The 19291-nt window shown below is 44.6% G+C and overlaps 1 protein-coding gene across 5 annotated transcripts in view; it reads right to left on the bottom strand.

The window, feature by feature from the left end:
* LOC112253203 (EMAP like 4) overlaps nt 1–19291 on the bottom strand; it is an 81945-nt gene continuing 62654 nt past the window's right edge. For all 5 annotated transcript variants that reach the window (XM_024425236.2, XM_042323162.1, XM_024425231.2 and 2 more), the window contains 13 exons: nt 19004–19099; nt 18760–18894; nt 17713–17848; nt 16060–16211; nt 15787–15912; nt 15034–15165; nt 14716–14783; nt 14491–14579; nt 14264–14361; nt 9469–9556; nt 9128–9226; nt 4859–4989; nt 1–4702 (listed from right to left, as the gene is read on the bottom strand). In XM_024425236.2, coding sequence (XP_024281004.2) covers nt 4235–4702; nt 4859–4989; nt 9128–9226; nt 9469–9556; nt 14264–14361; nt 14491–14579; nt 14716–14783; nt 15034–15165; nt 15787–15912; nt 16060–16211; nt 17713–17848; nt 18760–18894; nt 19004–19099 — 1818 coding nt within the window. In that variant the 3' untranslated portion in view covers nt 1–4234. The remainder of the gene's footprint in view (nt 4703–4858; nt 4990–9127; nt 9227–9468; nt 9557–14263; nt 14362–14490; nt 14580–14715; nt 14784–15033; nt 15166–15786; nt 15913–16059; nt 16212–17712; nt 17849–18759; nt 18895–19003; nt 19100–19291) is intronic.

A 19291-nucleotide genomic window follows, 5' to 3' on the forward strand; every position in this document is an offset into this window, starting at 1 on the left:
GATGTTTATTTCCATTTTTTTTAATTTATTTTATCTTCAGTATTTTTCTGTCTATTGACAGGAATGCATGAGAGACAGATTGGCTCAAACATTGTCATGTGAAACATTTGTCAGTCATATCTTACCAACATTATATAATTTCAACATTGTCATTATCAGTATCACCATCATCATGGGTGGTGATGACCGTTTATTCTGAATATCAACAAAAGGTTGCACCTGTCCTTGCCCTCCCCCAACCCAAAGACTTGATAATCAGAGTGGGCACACATATATGCCCACTCAATTTTCCCTAGGACGATTGGCATGGGTGTGCCAGCCATTTTGCAGAGGAGTTTTGGGGGAAGACACCCCCCCAGGACACTTCGACATACATTCACAGGGATGAGGTTTCAGACCAGTCAAGGAGTTTTGTGTATAAACTCGCTTCCCTTTGTGTGTTTTGGATACTAGCCCATCTAACTTGAAAACATGATTCTGTACAAGCCCTTCAGAAAAATTCCCCTCAAAAGATGGATTGGTTGAATAGACATAAATGAACCGCTCGGTCTCTCAAAAATATCAGATCCTTGTCAGGGCCCAGTACATAGGATGCCCTGGTGTCCACATCTCCCACACCTTACTAACCCTCCCTACCTTAAAAGAAAATATTTCCCTCCCCTTAACCAACATAGGCAAAACTCACCTCACCTCACCCCCCACTCCCCTCACTATGGCAAGGAAATTCATCAGCGCAACATTCAAGGGACATATCTGATGTAGGACTCTGATTGGCAGACCACTACCGAGCCTAAATGGGGTGAGATGAGTTGGCCATGAATATCCTTGAATAACAAGAGGAGCGACATCCCCAGATAGACTGCGGGTGGAGGCACTCTCAAAGCCAGTTCACTGTCCCACCATAACATCTGCCAGGGGAAGAAGAGCACATTTGGGACCGTAGTTTATGATGACTCAAAGAGCAATTATTCCACACTGTACTGCATATGTATGTACATGCTTGGCCTGTGGGTGAGCTGCAGTGTGCCTCCTAGTGGTGAAAGAAAGCACTGAGTAATGGTTCAGTGGATCTACCGGAAGCTGCCAAAATAATGGAAACACTTGAGTAAATGAGGGATACAAAATATATTGAAAGCAGGTACTTCCACACAGGTGTGTTTCCTGAGTTAATTAAACAATTAACATATACTTAGGGTAACGTATAATTTTGGCCATTATCTTGACTACCATGGCTATGCCCCCCCATAGGATGACAATGCCCCCTTCCACAGGGCACAAGGGGTCACTAAATGGTTTGATGAGCACGAAAACAATGCAAATCCTGTGCCATGGCCGTCTCATTCACCAGATCTCAACCCAATTGATTCTGGAGCGCGCGCCTGAGACAGTGTTTTCCACCGCCGTCATCAACAAAAAACTACAAATGAAGGCAATTCTCGTGGAAGAATGGTGTCGCATCCCTCCAGTAGAGTTCCAGACACTTGTAGAATCTATGCCAAGGTGCATTGAAGCTGTTCTGGCTCGTGGTGGCCCAAAACCCTATTAAGACACTTTATGTTGGCGTTTCCTTTATTTTGGCAGTTACCTGTATAATCTCAAGATGAATAAACCAGACACACACACACACACAGGCATACCATTATATACATAAAGTAGCCACACCTGAATGTACAAAATGGACAATTATTGGATGGGAAGATCTAGCAAGACCACATGGCGCCCTGAAAACAGGTGTTTTAGCGTTCTGGAGAGACTCCAGATATCCTAGGGCACGTGTCAACCTCCTTCCACTGAGAGCCGAATGTGTGGGTTTTCGCTCCGCCATTTTACTTGATTGGTGAATTAAGGTCGCTGATTACCCGTAAGGAACCCCCCGTCACCTGGTTGTCTAGGTCATAATTGAAAGGAAAAAACAAAAACCAGCAGACACTAGGCCCTCCATGGAATGAGTCATACACCCCTGTCCTAGGGTACGAGTCATACACCCCTGTCCTAGGGTACGAGTCATACACCTCTGTCCTAGGGTACGAGTCATTCACCCCTGTCCTAGGGTATGAGTCATTCACCCCTGTCCTAGGGTATGAGTCATACATTGACACCTGTCATTGTAGGAGGCGTATTCTGAGGTCATGAGATATTGTACGGGGTTAAACAAGTGTGTTCACGTTCTATGCACTCAGAAGCAGAGCATTCTGGGAAGGCAATCCCATGTTCACTACAACTACAGAACCACATGACAAAAACTACAGGACAAAATCTACCTACATTAAAGCATTCCCTGTTGCACAAGCTGTTGATTTGCGAAAAACACACACCAAACAAAACAGACAATTATATTATAAAAAGAGAAAGAGTTGGAAGTCAGCTGGACCAGCTGGAAGTCTACATCTTTGAGGACAACGTTAGAAAACATTTGTATAACACTGATACAACCATGCCCTCATGCAGTCTTTCACTAGGATTACCAATGTCTTTACCTCTTCACTACAACCCTGTCAATGCCACCTACCAATCTTACCACACCGTCACTGACATGCACTTTACTTACAATCCCTCACTCAGCTCTCACCAACAGAGAGGATATATATATATAAAAAAATGAATCTACACCACGTGCCTTTTACACAGTCCTCGCTCTTCTTTCTGATAATGACAAACCTGGAAAAATACTTCCATCATTCAATCCTGTATAACTTAGCTAAACCTTTACTGTGCATTGCAGCACATACACATTAGTACATATCCCTTCCACCTTTCTTCAGTCTTCCTTGCCATAGAAAGCATTGGACCCTCTCTCCCTAGTCATAGACAGGCATTAAAAAAAAAACACTCTCTCTCCATTCCCAGCTGAAAAACAGAAGAGCCTTTCTCTCTCTCCCCTCTATGCCATGTCTGTGGAAATGTACCAGCGCATTCCCACCGAGGGGATAAAGATAAGACTGTGTAGAAGAGAAGAGTCTCTCTCGCTCTCTGTTGGCTGTGTATTCCTGTGAGCGTGATCCCGTCCTGAGTTGCTGCAGAATGGGGGGGAGCTGGACAAACCCTCCTCCGGAATGACACAACGTGTAAACGGCAGCTCGCACACACAAGACTTTTTAAAAAAAAACATATTTTTTCTTAAAAACATCTCAGTCCATAGAGCAGAGAAGGAACACTCCCCAGAACGAGCTTTTAAAAAGGTCTAAATCCTAAATAAAAATGAAAAGAAACGCAAAAAAATGGTAGCACGTTTAAGGTAGGGCGAGCAGGTGAGTGAGCCACCTGGGTACGTGTGTCGCTGGTGGTTCAGTGTGGTCATAATGTCCATGAGCCACAGGATATCCTATGGACCATTATTCATCAGAGTCCTTTTTGGCCTTTACAGCGAGGCTGGATGGATGAGTTTCCTGCAGGGACTCTTACCAGAGAGAACAGCTTATTGCCATGAAGCAGTCTGCAGGCGCGCACGCACACACACCTGATTGAAAGTCCAGAATGATGGAGTGTGTGTGCTATTAGCTGCATGCGTATTATTGACAAAGGGCTGGACTGGGGAGTGAGCATTAGCCAGGGGTACCTGCCTAGCATTCGCTAGGCTCAGGGATGAGGCACTAGGCTCTTGTAGCATAACATACTTGTGTATAAAGACATAAGTAATACTTGGTATCAAGTACTATATGAGTATCTATGATAGCAACATTACAATGGTTTTTGAACTGTGTAAATGATCCTGCATCTGTTTGGCTGATCAAGGAGTGATGTTGGAGTGTGATTTTGTGTGTCTTTGTGTATTAGTGCTAGTGTTTGCACGTCTGTGTGCTTGTGTGTCCCTCTCTCACAGAGCTTTCATCTGCAGACTTGACTTAACCGTACGACCCAGAACAACCACAACATTCTCTCCTCACACAAGGCCGAGTGACAGCGGAAAAAAAATCAGCCACTAATATCACTGCTTGTCTCACTTACACCCTCCATTCTTATCCAATTAACACAGACTTCAAAACAAAACAAAAAGAAGAGCATGAAAAGAAACTAAAAAGAAAAACAAAGGAAACCTGAACAGCAAATATTGAACCCTGCTGCGCTTCTCCTGAGAAACGCAGTGACATCGAGGTGCCTCCAGGGGGGAGTGCTGAGCAGGAGAGCGCACTAGGCTGCATCACAAGTGACGCTCTTTACGAGGGTGGGGTGAAAGGGCGGCCCTCGTCGCTAGGAGTGGCCGTGTCATCGCTGGGGTCCAGGCTGTCCTTGGGGCTCAGCGTGCTGTGGGAGGGGGTGGGGTAGACTCTGAGTGAGGTGGGGTCATCCCGGATAAGGGAGGGGTTTCAGGGGAGCTCTCCTGCCGTCCATTGGTCGTGGGCTTGGTGGGTGGTGGGGGAGGCGTGACGATGGCCGTATCCCCGCAGGGCACCGCTGGGGGGTCAGAGGTCAGGTCGAGGACGGAGGGCGGAGTTGGGGTTGCGATTGGCGTCACGGCCGGCTCGGTGGGGGTGGGTGTCAGGGGCACTGCTGGGATGGTGACGCGGGGGTTGGAGTTATGCAGGAGCCCCTCCCCCAGAGAGAGGGAAGAGTCGCTGGGGACCAATGAGGGGGTCTTCTCCACCAGACGCCACTGCATGACACTGGTATCTTTCCCGCCCGTGGACACCAAGTGACTGTCGTTGTGCATGAAGGTCACATTAGTCACGTGACTGCTGTGGGCGCTATATTTGTGGCTCGGTGCCTGCGGAGGAAGGAGACGCACGTCAGCACATTATATAATGATTTGAAGCAAATATTACAGTATGTTATAGTATATACAGTCTACGCTTAGTACAGGGATGGTAGCACTGAGCAGTGTTCAGTAAGTGGCTGGTGCCCAGGGGCAGGGCTGGCTTACCTTGGGTCTGGCACAGGGGTACTGGAAGAGGTGCACTTTGCAGAAGTCATCAGCCAGAGCGATCACCTTCCTGTTGTGGGATCTGATCAGGGCGTTGATGTCTGTGCCATCGGAACCCTCAGGCCACACTCCTGGAAAACACAAACACACACACATTGGTGGTTTTGCCCCACTATTACAGTTAAAATATGGAGTCCGAGCAGTGAACCTGTGTGTACTCTCCATATGTGCGCGTACACGAAGTCATGTCAAAAGCATACCACCAGGGGGCAAACAAACACTGTAAGAGAGACTTCATACACCTCTCCATGCACTCTAACATGCTCAATACACTCCCAATCCTACTATCCCTCTCTCACGGGTCTGTACAAAAACATATGCATGCACATATAGAAATAGTGATCACTTCACACACACGTATGCAATCTCTATTCTCAGGGGTCCTATCAGTTACAGCCAGTGGCGTCAGTTCAGCTAAACCTAGGGTATGGCAAAGTGGGGTGTGTGGAAATACCCCACCCCCCAAAGCAGGTGGAGTGAAACACTGTTCACACTTCCCAATCCAAAACCAAGATAAAAAGAAAGATGAAGTAATCAACAACAAAAAAAGAAGCTTACAATAACATTGCAGACAATACTGACTTCGCAGACATCATATTGGACAAAAATAAGTGATAAATGTACAGTATACTCAAAATGTGTTGCAAGTAAGAAAAAGCTATAATTTATTAAACTAACGGGATATGTATGTGTGAGATATTCAGTAATTATACACTACCGGTCAAAAGTTTTGGAACACCTACTCTTTCAAGGGTTTTTCTTAATTGTAACTTTTTTTTAAATATATTGTTTAATTGTAGAATAATACTGAAGACATATGGAAGCATCCAGTAACCAAAAGTGTTAATCAAATCAAAATATATTTTATATTTGAGATTCTTCAAATAGCCACTCTTTGCCATGATGACAGCTTTTCACACTCTTGGCATTCTCTCAACCAGCTTCATCTGGAATGCTTTCCAACAGTGTTGAAGGAGTTCCCACATACGCTGAGCACTTGTTGGCTGATTTTCCTTCACTCTGCGGTCCAACTCATCCCAAACCATCTCAATTTGGTTGAGGTCAGGGGATTGTGGAGGCTAGGTCATCTGATGCAGCACTCCATCACTCTAATTCTTGGTAAAATAGCCATTACACAGCCTGGAGGTGTGTTGGGTCATTGTCCTGTTGAAAAAAAAATAGTCCCACTAAGCCCAAACCAGATGGGATGGTGCATCGCTGCAGAATGCTGCGGTAGCCATACTGGTTAAGTGTGCCTTGATTTCTAAATGAATCACAGACAGTGTCACCAGCAAAGCACCACCACACCACAACACCTCCTCCATGCTTTACAGCGGGATATACACATGCAAAGATCATCCGTTCACCCACACCGCATTGACTGACCTTCATGTCTTAAAGTAATGATGAACTGTCGTTTCTCTTTGTTTATTTGAGCTGTTCTTGCCATAATATGGACTTGTTTTTTTTTTAACAAATAGGACTATCTTCTGTATACCATCGCGACCTTGTCACAACAACTGATTGGCTCAGATGCATTAAGGAAAGAAATTCCACAAATTAACTTTTAACAAGGCACATCTGTTAATTGAATAATTTTGCAAGCCCAATTTTTCAGTTTTTGATTTGTTAAAAAAGTTTGAAATATCCATAAATGTCGTTCCACTTCATGATTGTGTCCCACTTGTTGTTGATTCTTCACAAAAAAATACAGTTTTATATCTTTATGTTTGAAGCCTGAAATGTGGCAAAAGGTAGCAAAGTTCAAGGGGGCCGAATACTTTCGCAAGGCACTGTATCATGTGAGTGAACACTCCTTCAAATTAGTGTTTCAGCCATATGTTACTGACAAGCTATTTCAGCCACATGTTGCTGACAGGTGTATAAAATTGACTCCCTTTCTTGCTTCTCCTCCATTTAAGAAATTAATTTGCTCAAAACTGTTCAACTATTGTCTTTCTCTCGGAGTTAACTAATCACCAGATTTTATGCACTGCAGTGCTAGCTAGCTGTAGCTTATGTTTTCAGTACTAGATTCATTGTCTGATCCTTTGATTGGGTGGACAAGATGTCAGTTAATGCTGCAAGAGCTCTGATAGGTTGGAGGATGTCCTCCGGAAGTTTCTTCCTGTGTTAGTCTACGAAAGGGGGTGAGAACCATAAGCCTCCTAGGTTTTGTATTGAAGTCAATGTACCCAGACGAGGACGGAAACTAGCTGTCCTCTGGCTACACCATGGTGCTGCTAAGGCTACTGTAGACCTGTGTTTTAATCAGTTATTTGTTGATGTGAATATATCTAGTATAGTTTGATCTAAAAAGGATAACTTTAATGTTTTACTATTTTTTATGAAATATATTGAGGAGAATGGTCCTCCCCTTCCTCTGAGGGGCCTCCACTGGATCAATTGTAAATTGGCACTCCACATGAAAAAGGTTGCCGACCCCCTGCTATAGGCTATTTAAAGCCACATTTGTTGAATGGCGCATACAGTGTATTATGACAGTGTCATCGTCTCGTGCCCTTCCCACCACCATTGTCTCGTTGCGATGCATTCAGAGATGTTCCTCATAATGTGTGTGCCCAGCTCATTTTCGCATTTGCCTTTCTGCATTATTCGCCAGGGAGGGAAAAAATATATAAAAAATCTGTGAATATTGAAGCATTGTATCAACAAGGTGGCTCTGAGAATATTGAAACATTGCATTAACGAACGAGGCGTCTCGGGGGCTACTGAACCATTTGGTATAAACAAGGCGGCTCCGAGAATATTGATATTGCAACATAGTAGCCAACCACAAGGTAGCTCGTGCAAATTTTTCCCTGAGCCAGCTTGTCTCTGTCTTATTATTGTGTTGCCTACGCAGCAGTTGCACCATTTGGGTGCCTGTTAAATGTTTTAAAAAGAAGCTCTTTATCCACACTATAGCTATATAACTTAGCAACATTTAATGATGTTTGGCCAGCAAGAGTTGACCTGTTAGAATATTACAGCAGAGGCAGGTAGGCTAACGGGTAGGGATTAGGGATGCAGGCAAAGAATGATGAAGTAGGCCTACAGCAAAAAATTTGCCCGACTAAGTAATCATAAATTATTTGCATTATCTCAATTATTATTCTGTGACAGCATAAAAATGCACATTAGCTATAGCCTACAATTATTATTGGCTTTGAAGCCAAAAACAGGACATATAAATAGTAAGTTATTCAGTCGTGTTTATTTTCATACCAATAAGCCTACATGAAACCAAAATTGCACTAGCCTATTGGGCGAATTCATGAAAATAACAATTACATTCACAACCTATATTTTAAAAGCAATAAAACAGCTTTTGGTTTGGAATGGTCAGCAAAAAGGAGGGCTCCCCACCTCCCAATTCAATTAACCCCTGGATATCAGATTACAACAATGCTTGTTACCTACTATAATTTTGGGGCCTAATCATTACACCCCTGGTTGTGGCCTCAGATAATCTACTGGCTGAGAACTGTGAAATCTGAAAGTCAAGCGTTAACTATATTTCCAGCCCCATAAAGAACTGAAATATGTGGAGTGGGGGGCTAATGTGGGGCTATTATTCTGAGCCCAAGTCCCTCCGAAAGAGAGAAAGAAAAAAAGTGTGTGTGTGGGGGGGGTAGTGAGTGAGCGAGTGAGAGAGTGAGAGAGAGAGAGAAAGAGAGAGAGAGAGAAAGAGATGGACAGTGAAAGAGTGATGGACAGAGAGACAAAAAAAAGAGGGAGAGAGAAATAAAGAAAGAACGAGAGAGATACCACATAACACACCATGCTGCAGTACGAGCAGAACGAGAGTAGGAATGGAAGGACATTAAATTCCTATTATTCAAATTAGAGCTCTTGATTTCCTTTCAATGCTACAAACTTGGGTACGACAAGAAAGAGAGAATGAATGAAGGGAGAGAAAATAAAACCGGGGCAATGGGCAGAACGTCTAAGAGTGCGTGCGATAAGTTGCTGATGTGCAAACTCCCAAACCACACTCTGTTCAGTAGTAGGATTCATAGAAACATAAATTGCAGCCACACAACCACAGAAGCTTATAAACCCACACCAGTGAAAGTAAAAACACACAAACACAGACACAGAAATCTAGCATGGCACAGCCAAGAACCGTGCCAATGTGTTTGAGGACGAATCACGCCGAACAGAAGAACCAATCCCACACCATATCCATATAACCTAGGTACTGACCGAAGACATGGTAGCCCAGCACACAGGTGTAGGTGGCCCAGTCAATGTCCTTACACTCAGAACGGTTACGGATGTACTTGCATCCATTTGGAATGTCCCCTGCAAAAAAGGATAGAACCAAGTCAGGGCATAGTTTAAGGGGATACTACACAACAGAAGTGTAATGCAAAAAGGTATGAGCTATACTGTACGTTGGTTTAGCCCGTTTATTTTAAAAAGTTTATTACATTTTTGGGGGGGATAAATAGTCCTTCATAGATCAGTAACATAGCATGAGGCTCCATCAATGAAGCTGTAGTCTCACTGAAGCATGACAATCATTTGAAGGCGTCTCTACTCACAGTAGAGGATCTCATAGTCTCCTGAGTTGGACATGATGAACTTGTTGTCGGGGGACCAGTCAAGATGTGTGATGTAGCTGGAATGTCCCTGTTAACCACAGAGTGAGAAAGTTTGATACATGATTTAGAGAGATGAAACAGTTAAATGGTCTATTTTTGGTTGTTGTTGTATTTTACCCACTTTTGTGATATCCAATTGCGACCCAATTTCAAACTCGTCTTATCGCTGCAACTCCCCAACAGGCAAAGGCCGAGTCAAAGAGGCAAAGGTCGAGTCACTCGTCCTCCAAAAGATGACCCGCCTAACCGCGCTCCTTAACACCTGCCTGCTTAAGCCGGAAGCCAGCTGCACCAATGTCTCGGAGGAAACACTGTTCAACTGATGACCTAAGTCAGCCCGCAGGCGCCCGGCCCGCCACATGGAGTCACTAGAGCACAATGAGTCAAGTAAAGCCCCCCCCCCCCCGGCCAAACCCTCCGCTAACCTGGACGGCGCTGGGCCAATTATGCTCCGAACCTGTCACGGCCAGTTGTGACACAGCCTGGGATCGAACCCATGTCTGTGGTGACGCCTCAAGCACCCCAATGTAGTGCCTTAGACCCGCTGCACCACTCGGGAGGCCCTAGTTAATGGTATTTTAATGGAGCTAGGGACATATACAGCAAGTATAGTACAGCTGACTTAGTTTTGCACATCATTTCATGTGACATTTTGGCCTTTATAAAATTTGGAACGAACTCCAGTCTTCCACCTCAGCCCATAGGAGGAGACACTGTGTGTGTGTTTGTGTGTGTGTGTGTGTACATGTCTGTCTGTCCTCCCCCTCACTCAGGGTCAGGGAGGAAATCTCTGTTAGACTATCTTGGCACTTGGTTTGATTTCCTTCAAGTCTGCAGGCTTTCCTCCAACACAAAGACCCATACACACATGCAATCATACACATGCATGCAAACGCACACACTTTTACACACAGGAATGTCACTGACATCCTGCCAAGCTAGACACTCCACAGCTGCTGACCTCACTTTCTCACACAAACATATACAAATCTGAATTCCATACTGAACGACGCGCACACACACACACACAAAGTTTATGTATTTTATCTGTTTATGCATTTCCCTATTTATACGTAGAAACCTGTAGTTATTTATTTGAAAAACAGGACATACATATTTACGTGTCACTAAAAATCCCCATTAACAGTTATACACAGAAAGTACAAAACATTAGGACCAGGTGAATCCAGGTGAAAGCTATGATCCCTTATTGATGTCACTTGTTAAATCCATTTCAAATCAGTGTAGATGAAGGGGAGGAGACAGGTTAAAGGAAGATTTTTAAGCCTCGAGACAATTTAGACATGGATTGTGTTGTGTGTGCCATTCAGAGGGTGAATGGGCAAGACCAAATATTTAAGTGCCTTTGAACGGGGTATGGTAGTAGGTGCCGGGCGCACAGGTTTGTGTCAAGAACTGCAATACTGCTGGGTTTTTCACGCTAAACAGTTTCCCGTGTGTATCAGAATGGTCCACCACCCAAAGGACATCCAGCCAACTTGACATAACTGTGAGAAGCACTGGAGTTAACATGGGCCAGCATGCCTGTGGAACACTTTTGACACCTTGTAGAGTCCATGACCTGACTAATTGAGGCTGTTCTGAAGGCAAAAATATTAGGAAGGTGGTCTTAATATTTTGTACACTCAGTTTATATCAGTGCGTCTCACTGCTTTACAGTGGAGCTGTGCTCACAGACAAGGGCCCAGTCATTTGCCAACGCCTATAAACGCCTCAAACCAACCTTCCCACAATGTCTTTCTCCCCTCTGGAGCCCTGGGTCTTTTTTACATTATCAACACGTCAAATGAGAACCTTGCTTTAATACTCTCTCACGTAATCCCGAGCTTATTTTTCAGCAAATCTAAAACGTGACTGCTATACACTTAAGTCTGTGATCTGGTATTAAAAAAACAAACACACAAAGCACTATACCACACGCACTGCTGTGGCTGCAAGGCTATGCACGGTAGGTTGCCTGGGGGCTTAACCCTGGACCAAGACCATAGTGGTCAAGCAGCAGAAGCAATGACCGTGACCACAACCTGAGCAGCATGGTACTGACCATTGGCATCCATCACACAGATGACCGTGAGCCCACAGGGATGTAGGGAAGAGAGAGAGAAAACGGGTGTGATGTATGAAAAAGAGACTACATGAATGAGAGGGACATGAAAGAGAGGGAGAAGAGGAAAACAAGGGACAAAGAAAGAGGCCGGACCAATGTGTGCGTGACAGAGCGACGTACATATAGAGTGAGAGAGAGTGAGAGGAGAGAGTGAGACATGGGATATAAAAGAGAAATAGAGACAGCAGACTGAGCAGCAGCCAAGTGGAGGCCAGAGAAGGTTTAAAACAACAGTGGAGTGATTCACACTGGCCCTGTGGGGTCCAGACCACTGTAGCGTAGACTAGGGCTGGGCAGTATACAGTATTTTATGATATACCGGTATTGATGCAGGAACCGGTTTGGGTTTTTACTTTACGTTCTATACCGGAATTTGAATGTTTGGTTTGTTAAACGTGATACGCCATGTGTAATGTCCATTTTTATAATTGTTTACTCCGCTACTTGCGTCATCTCTCTCCGCTCTTTCTCTCTGCGCCACCTTCCACACAGACCTAGCCACACCCCCTGTCACAACCATGAGACACTTGCGTTCAGTCTGCATGGTCAATGCAGCACATGCAACAATCTTCCATGTTGCTTCTTAATATAAATCCACTAGCGTTCTATATTAGTTTGTGTTTCTTACATCTGCAAACAGCTAATTTGTCTTTCCTTAGAAAGTTGCCCTACATCTTGTGACACTAAATTGTTAGCCACTAATGCCAAATCTAGCTAGCTAATACATTTACTGAGTAATAAATGTTGCAAAGCAAGAATATGTTAGCTACATGATGTAGCTAAGAGAAAACATGCAATGTAGCCAAAGCTTATAGGGTCCCCTAGGAAACACTTATCAACACTTTAGTTCCTACCCTGTCACAATAACTCCTCCCTGGCATTTTAATTTGTTGTCATCTCAAACACTGTATTCAAAGTTCCCACTAATATATTCTAACTATAGAATTAGAATAGTCATTCTATTTCCATGTTTCCAACAGTTTTGCTCTAATTCGCAAGTCAAATTGCAATTGCAACATTTGGTTAAAAATAAGTCCTAGATTATATCGTGCAGCCCTACGTGGCAGTGTGGAAATTATCACAATTGAGCAGTGGTGTAAAGTACTTAAGTAAAAAATACTTTCAAGTACTACTTAAGTCGGTTTTTTGGTATCAGTACTTTGCTATTTTTTTTTTTGACAACTTTTACTTCACTACATTCCTAAAGAAAATACTGTACTTTTAACTTCATACATTTTCCCTGACACCTAAAGTACTAGTTACATTTTGAATGCTTTAGCAGGATAGGAAATTGGTCCAATTCACAAACTTGTCAAGAGAACATCCCTGGTCATCTACTGCCTCTGATCTGGAGGACTCACTAAACACAAATGCTTTGTTTGTAAAAATATATCTGAGTGTTGGAGTGTGCCCCTGGCTATCCGTAAAAAATTAAATAAACGAAAATGGTGCCATCTGGTTTGCTTAATATAAGGAATTTGAAATGATTTTAACAATTACATTTGCTTTTGATACTTAAGTATATTTAAAGCCAAATACTTTTACTCAAGTAGTATTTTACTGGGTGACTTTCACTTTTACTCAAGTAATTTTCTATTAACTTATCTTTACTTTTACTCAAGTATGACAATTGGGTACTTATGCCACCACTGCAATTGAGTGCAGGAAATGCAGAAATGATACAAGTGCTAAATGTGTTTAGGTTGAAGTTGAATTGAACAGTATTCAAAAACGAAGAATACCATTCAAAAATACCATTCAATTAAAAAAAAAAAAAAATACTGTGGTATAATATTTTGGCCATATCGCCCAGCCCTGGCGTAGACCTACTGGTCATGATCTGTATACCTTCACCTCTAACCTGCTGGATTTAAACCCATCACTATACGTATATACAGGCAACTGCCAAAATAAAGAAAACACCAACATAAAGAGTCTTAATAGGGTGTTGGGCCAATACGAGCCAGAACAGCTTCAACTCTATTGGATGGATGAGACACCATTCTCCATGAGAAACTCTAGAATTGTGTGTTTTGTTGATGGTGGTGGAAAACACTGTCTCAGGCGCCACTACAGAATCTCCCATAAGTGTTTAATTGGGTTGAAATCTGCCGACTGAGACGGCCATGGCATATGGTTTACATCATTTTCATGCTCATCATACCACTCAGTGAACACTCGTGCCCTGTGGATCGGGGGCACGGATTGTCGACCTATGGGGACATTGCCACGGTAGCTAAAATAATGGCATGCCCAGCATTTTTATATATCATGGGATGTTGATGGGATGTTAATTGCTTAATTAACTCAGGAACCACACTTGTGTGGAACCACCTGCGTTCAATATACTTTGTATCCCTCATTTACTCATGTGTCTCCATTATTTTGGCAGTTACCCAACAGTCCCTATCTGAACTGACTTTCTCTCGCCCTCGCGCTCGCTCGCTCTCCTGTTGCTTCTTCTGTTATTACCATACTGTGAAAGCACTGATCCTATCCATCGCTCCAGCTGCAGGGAGACGTCACTCCCTAGGGCCCCACACACACACACACACACACACACACACTAATCACTTCAAACACACAAACTAATGGTAATGTACTCACAATGCACTTCCCGTATCTGGTGTACTTGCGTCCTTTGTCCGACACGGTATAGAGGTAAATGAAGTTGTCATGTGATCCCACTGCCAGCAGGGTGCCATCTGAAGGATGGAACAGGTAAAATTATCCACCATATTTTATTCTCCTCCCTAACCGTTTATTGGTTTAACAATTCTCCCATCAAATCCAAGTCTACGGTTAGGACAGGATGTAAGACAAGCGCCACCCACCTACGGAGAAGCGTATGACTGACAGCTGCTCATTGCCGTCTGTATGAATGGCCACCAGGTCTCTGGTCTCCGCATCGAGAGCATACCACCTGGGACACGGGGGGAGAGAGAAGAGAACATCACAGAGAATTTAGAAGAATGGACTATTCCCATACAGGCGTGAGCGATGGGATTAATAGCCACTGCTGTGCTTCAGAGTTCGAGATAGGGTTAAGCTGAACTTACTTTCCTGAGTGAGTACCGATGGCCACAACAGCACCACTAGGGTGGAAGTCTGCACAGTGTCCATGCTCCTGAGAGAAAGAAACAGCAAGAGGGAAGGGAGTGACGCAATTCAAACATACAAGTCATTTTTTGAGTAAGTCCTGAATCCTAACTCGAAATGTGTTTGCATGCCTTGATCTCAATAAAAAAATTTAAAAAAGCTTGCAGCAACATTTCAATTACGTCTGTGAATAAAAACTAAAAAAGGGCAGTGAATGAGCGCGTATTCTTAATCTGCAGTATAGAATAGTTCCGACAGCGAGGTATATTAGTTCTTACATCCAGCAGCCTGGTCCATTCCAAGCAGTGGTCCACAGAGTTCCACAGGCACACCTGCCTGTCCTGGGCACAGGTGAGGAACAGGTCCTTGAAGGGGTGAGAGGCCAGCCCCCACAGCTCGTCTGTGTGACCCTAGGGGCGATAGGTCAGAGGTTGGGGGGAAAAAATGCGGATATGTAGTCACTTTATCCAACGTGACGACACACTTGAGTAGTTAACACATATTCTGTCTATTCTGTATGTCGCCCGTGTTACTGTATGGGAGAATCAAAATCCACAGTATCATGTTCCAACCAACTAAGCCATTGGAAACACACCACCACTAACGCTCGAATGACCTCCTTCACATGGGAATAGTGTGCCTCAAAGAGGGGGCAGACGAGGGGAGAAGGGGGTGGGCTCAGTTGGGTGCCCTCAAAAGAGGAGATAAATATCTCTGCCAAGCCTGTTTATACAGAGTTGAAATCGCTGGAAAATGTATGCAGAGTTTTACCACGCAGCTCTCTGGAAAATAGCAGCGTCTCCATCGCTCTGCTCTTCCACACAGAGAAGAAACGATTGGGAAAGCAGCTAGTGAGGCGGCCGACACTGGCATCCCTACAACAGAGCTGCCATAGCAAGGGCCTTGCAGTCCTCAATTGGCTTTAGTTCTCACACCCTGGATGTTTTACACACCTGGAGCACGTAGTGCTGGCAGTCAGCTAGTCAGCAGTGAGAGAGAAATAGAAAGCGAGAAATATAAACTTCTCTCACCTGGACTTCCACCTGGAAGCCGTCATTAAACGTCCCCCTCAGGACGAAGTTACGCGACGTGCCCACCAAAATCTGCTCGCCCTTGCCCTCAGCCACAGCACGAATGGTTCCATATTGATCAGGGACCTGCAGGGGAAACAGCTACATTGAGATGCACGTTCATATTCATCATACTGAACATGGGACATATTTACGTTTGTATGTTTGCACATAAACCACGGCGCATTGGTGTGGAACGTGTCTGTGTTGCATTCTGCACGGCCGAGACGGCACCTCTATGTCCCTCTCTGGGTTGAGGCCGTGGTCCCACAGGATGATCTTGTGGTCCTTGCCCCCTCCGGTCAGCAGGGTCCCGTTCCTCATCTGACACAGAGTGAACACACTGCCATCATGGGCCTTGATCTGACGACTGATCTGGTACGCACCTACAGGGGGCAGAATGACAGACAGACAGAGAGGGAGGGAGAAGTAAAATTGCCCAGAAGGAAAAAGGAAAGAGGGAGAGGAATGAGAGAGGCTTGTAAAACAGCTCACAGCAGAGATTTCTGGGAATAGGATAGCACAAATTGTTGACATTCGTTAGTGTGGTTTATACACCACGCTACAGGCCAGCTCTTGTTGTTTTCTCAGGGGAGCATTTGAGGGGGTGAAAGAGGGTGCGCGCGCGGTTAAGAAGATAGCTGTGGAAGGCATGTTCGAATGAGAGCGAGCACACACGTCTGTGTGCGCGCGTGGTCTAGGTTTGATGTGTCTACATTCTCCACATTCTGATGATCCCTCCTCCTGTTACAAGACATTCTCTGCTGACAACACAGACAGATGCACAGCGAGGCAGGCCCATTCCTCAAGGCTAGTTACACTGTACCTGAGGCAGTGGAATTCTCAATGGGGGTAATATTGTGTGGCATTGGGAGGGTGCGTGTAGAATTAACGTGCATCAGATAAGTGTTTCTGTCGGTTTCTGTATCGCTTGTGCTCCCCCACATTGGCATGACCTTCATCCCTGCAGAGCTCAGACAGATGTGGACCCACACGCGCGCACACACACATACTGTACACGCATCACAGGAGCCCGCTGAGGGGAGAACGGCTCATAATAATTGCCGGAACAGAGCAAACAGAATGGGATCAAAAAACAGTACAAGTTCATGTGTTTGATCCATTTGATACCGTTCCACTGATTCCGCTCCAGCCCTTACCACGAGCCCCGTCCTCCCCAATTAAAAAGGTGAAACCAAGTTCCTGTGAGACACATGCATTCCCACCGTCTAACCACCGGGGACACTCAGGTAAACAAAAAGAGATGAACAGTTTTTCTCCATGGCACCTGGCCCTAGCCCTGCTCATCCAGTTCCCCTGTACGCCACAACCAAAACTATTACTACTCAAACCTTCCCCCAACACCCTCCGTCCCCCGGGCACTCTGGCCTGCCAACACGCACACCCACTCTCCTTCCCCCGCCACACTTTATTTTTCCCTTCCGTGTCTCTCCTTCAAAGGCTGTTTTCTTTTCGCCAGTCTCAAACCACCCTCTTCCAGTCGCTCTCCTCTGTGGCTGAGACTCACTGGGAAGGTTTTACTACTTGTGTTACTCATGTACGATAAATGGTCAGACGGTTTTTACCAAAGTGACTAAAGTTTAAAACAAAATATTCAGTAGGCTTTACATGGCTTGCGAGGGAATCAAACCCGCAATCCTGGTGTTGCAAAGCACCGTGCTCCAATCAACCGTGCCATCGGTACTGTTGCACTATACGGCTGGGTGTAGGGACTGCCTGCGAGGTTTAAAGTACAGTGGAAGGTATATGAGGTATTGTGTGATAGTGTACCTTTGGATCCCTTTCCCTGGGGCCGGCTCCACTAGGTGGAGGGAGTCCGTTTGTGATGTTCAAGGTACATTGTAAGCTAGAAGGTGTACGGTGTACCTTTGGGGCCTTTCCCTGGGGCCGGCTCCACCGTGCTCCGGCTCCATATCAACATGACGCCTCCAGAGTCTCCAGTCAGGATGTCCCCGTTGTTGAGGAAGGCCAGACACTGAACGAACTTGGGCTTCTCGTATTTCTGAAACGGGACAGGGAGAGCCGGGAGAATGAAATGTCTGTGTTATAATTGTCGTCTGTGTTTAGGGCAGAGAAAGAGACTGTATTCATGTATGGGTAAAGGTATACATTACATTCTAGCGTCACATTGTTATTTAAGTTTTTCACTTTTGGTGACACGTAGGGGTGTGGAGAGTACTCGGACAAAACAAGTATCATAGCGAATGGAGAATTTTCCGAATACGATTGTGATTATTTTTTATTTTTTTGTAACTATCCATGTTCTGAAAAAATGTATGTCAGCTCCCAGCACAATTGTGTACAACTGCAGGCCGCAATTCGGGGCGGTTCTGCATGTGCTCATTCGGGCCCTGAATTGCGGGCTGCCGTTCCACCCATTTTCTCCCAGCACGCATCTCTCTGTCACAGTGTGAAGGGCTGTGCGGTCTAAATAACTAAATTGGCCAGTTCGGCTGTCTGTAAAGAAATGGGCAGAGTGTAGGTTGAATCTGCTGCCACGATTGGATTATAACAAGCCCGGCTTCCCATCCCTCCCACACGGCTCCGTTTTCACTCGTCTCATGGCCCATCTCCCCTTCGCCCTACAAACATATTGTGTGAATCAGAATTCGTAATTAGCTAGTCATTGTAGTTCTAGCTATCAATCTAGTTAGTTATATTTTTTGTCGACGTTGCGGAGGCCATATTGTTGATTTTGTCTGTCTATGGGGCGTTGTAGTAGCCTACTTTGTCTGTCCGTCAATATTGCATTGCTGACATCGTCTTTGTCGTTATGTTGTGAGCTAAGCACATACGTTTGCTTGTTATAATTGTTTTATTTTTACAGAGCGACAGATCAGCTTGGCTCAAGTGGATATTTTTAAGTAATTTAAGTTGTTTTTAAGAACTGGACAAGTGGAAAAATGTCCTCACCCCGAAGATGCCCTGCTTGCGTGCCAGCGAGGTGCCAGCCCAGGTCCAAAAGAAGATGTGTGACTTGCCACAGGTTACTATGGTGTTGGCATCAGTAGGGTGGAACTCCACCGCAAGGACCACCTCATTTGTAGACTAGAGGAGGTGAAACAGTCAAAAACAAAATCTATTTCAGAACCAAATCAAATGCTTTACGTATTTAGGCAGAATTGCACAGCATAAAAACACCCCAGGTTTCCCTGACCTTGATTTCAGCAATTTTGGATTTCTTCTGCCAGTCCCAGACAGTCAACATGTGGTCGTTACAATCATCAATCACCGCCAGGTGTGTACCGGAGTCCTGTAGGAGAAAGACAGGGTGTCACGTCAGCAAAGCTTGTATGAAACACAGATCCTATTGTCTGCAATGCAGTTAACATGGCATAACATAATAATATAATTCCAGTTTAGACCTACATATTCACAGATACATATTGTATGTAAGTGAGAGGGCATGGAAATCTAAAGATGAATCCACATGTTGCAAAATGGC

Source organism: Oncorhynchus tshawytscha, linkage group LG01 (assembly GCF_018296145.1).
Source record: "Oncorhynchus tshawytscha isolate Ot180627B linkage group LG01, Otsh_v2.0, whole genome shotgun sequence".
Lineage (NCBI taxonomy): Eukaryota > Metazoa > Chordata > Actinopteri > Salmoniformes > Salmonidae > Oncorhynchus > Oncorhynchus tshawytscha.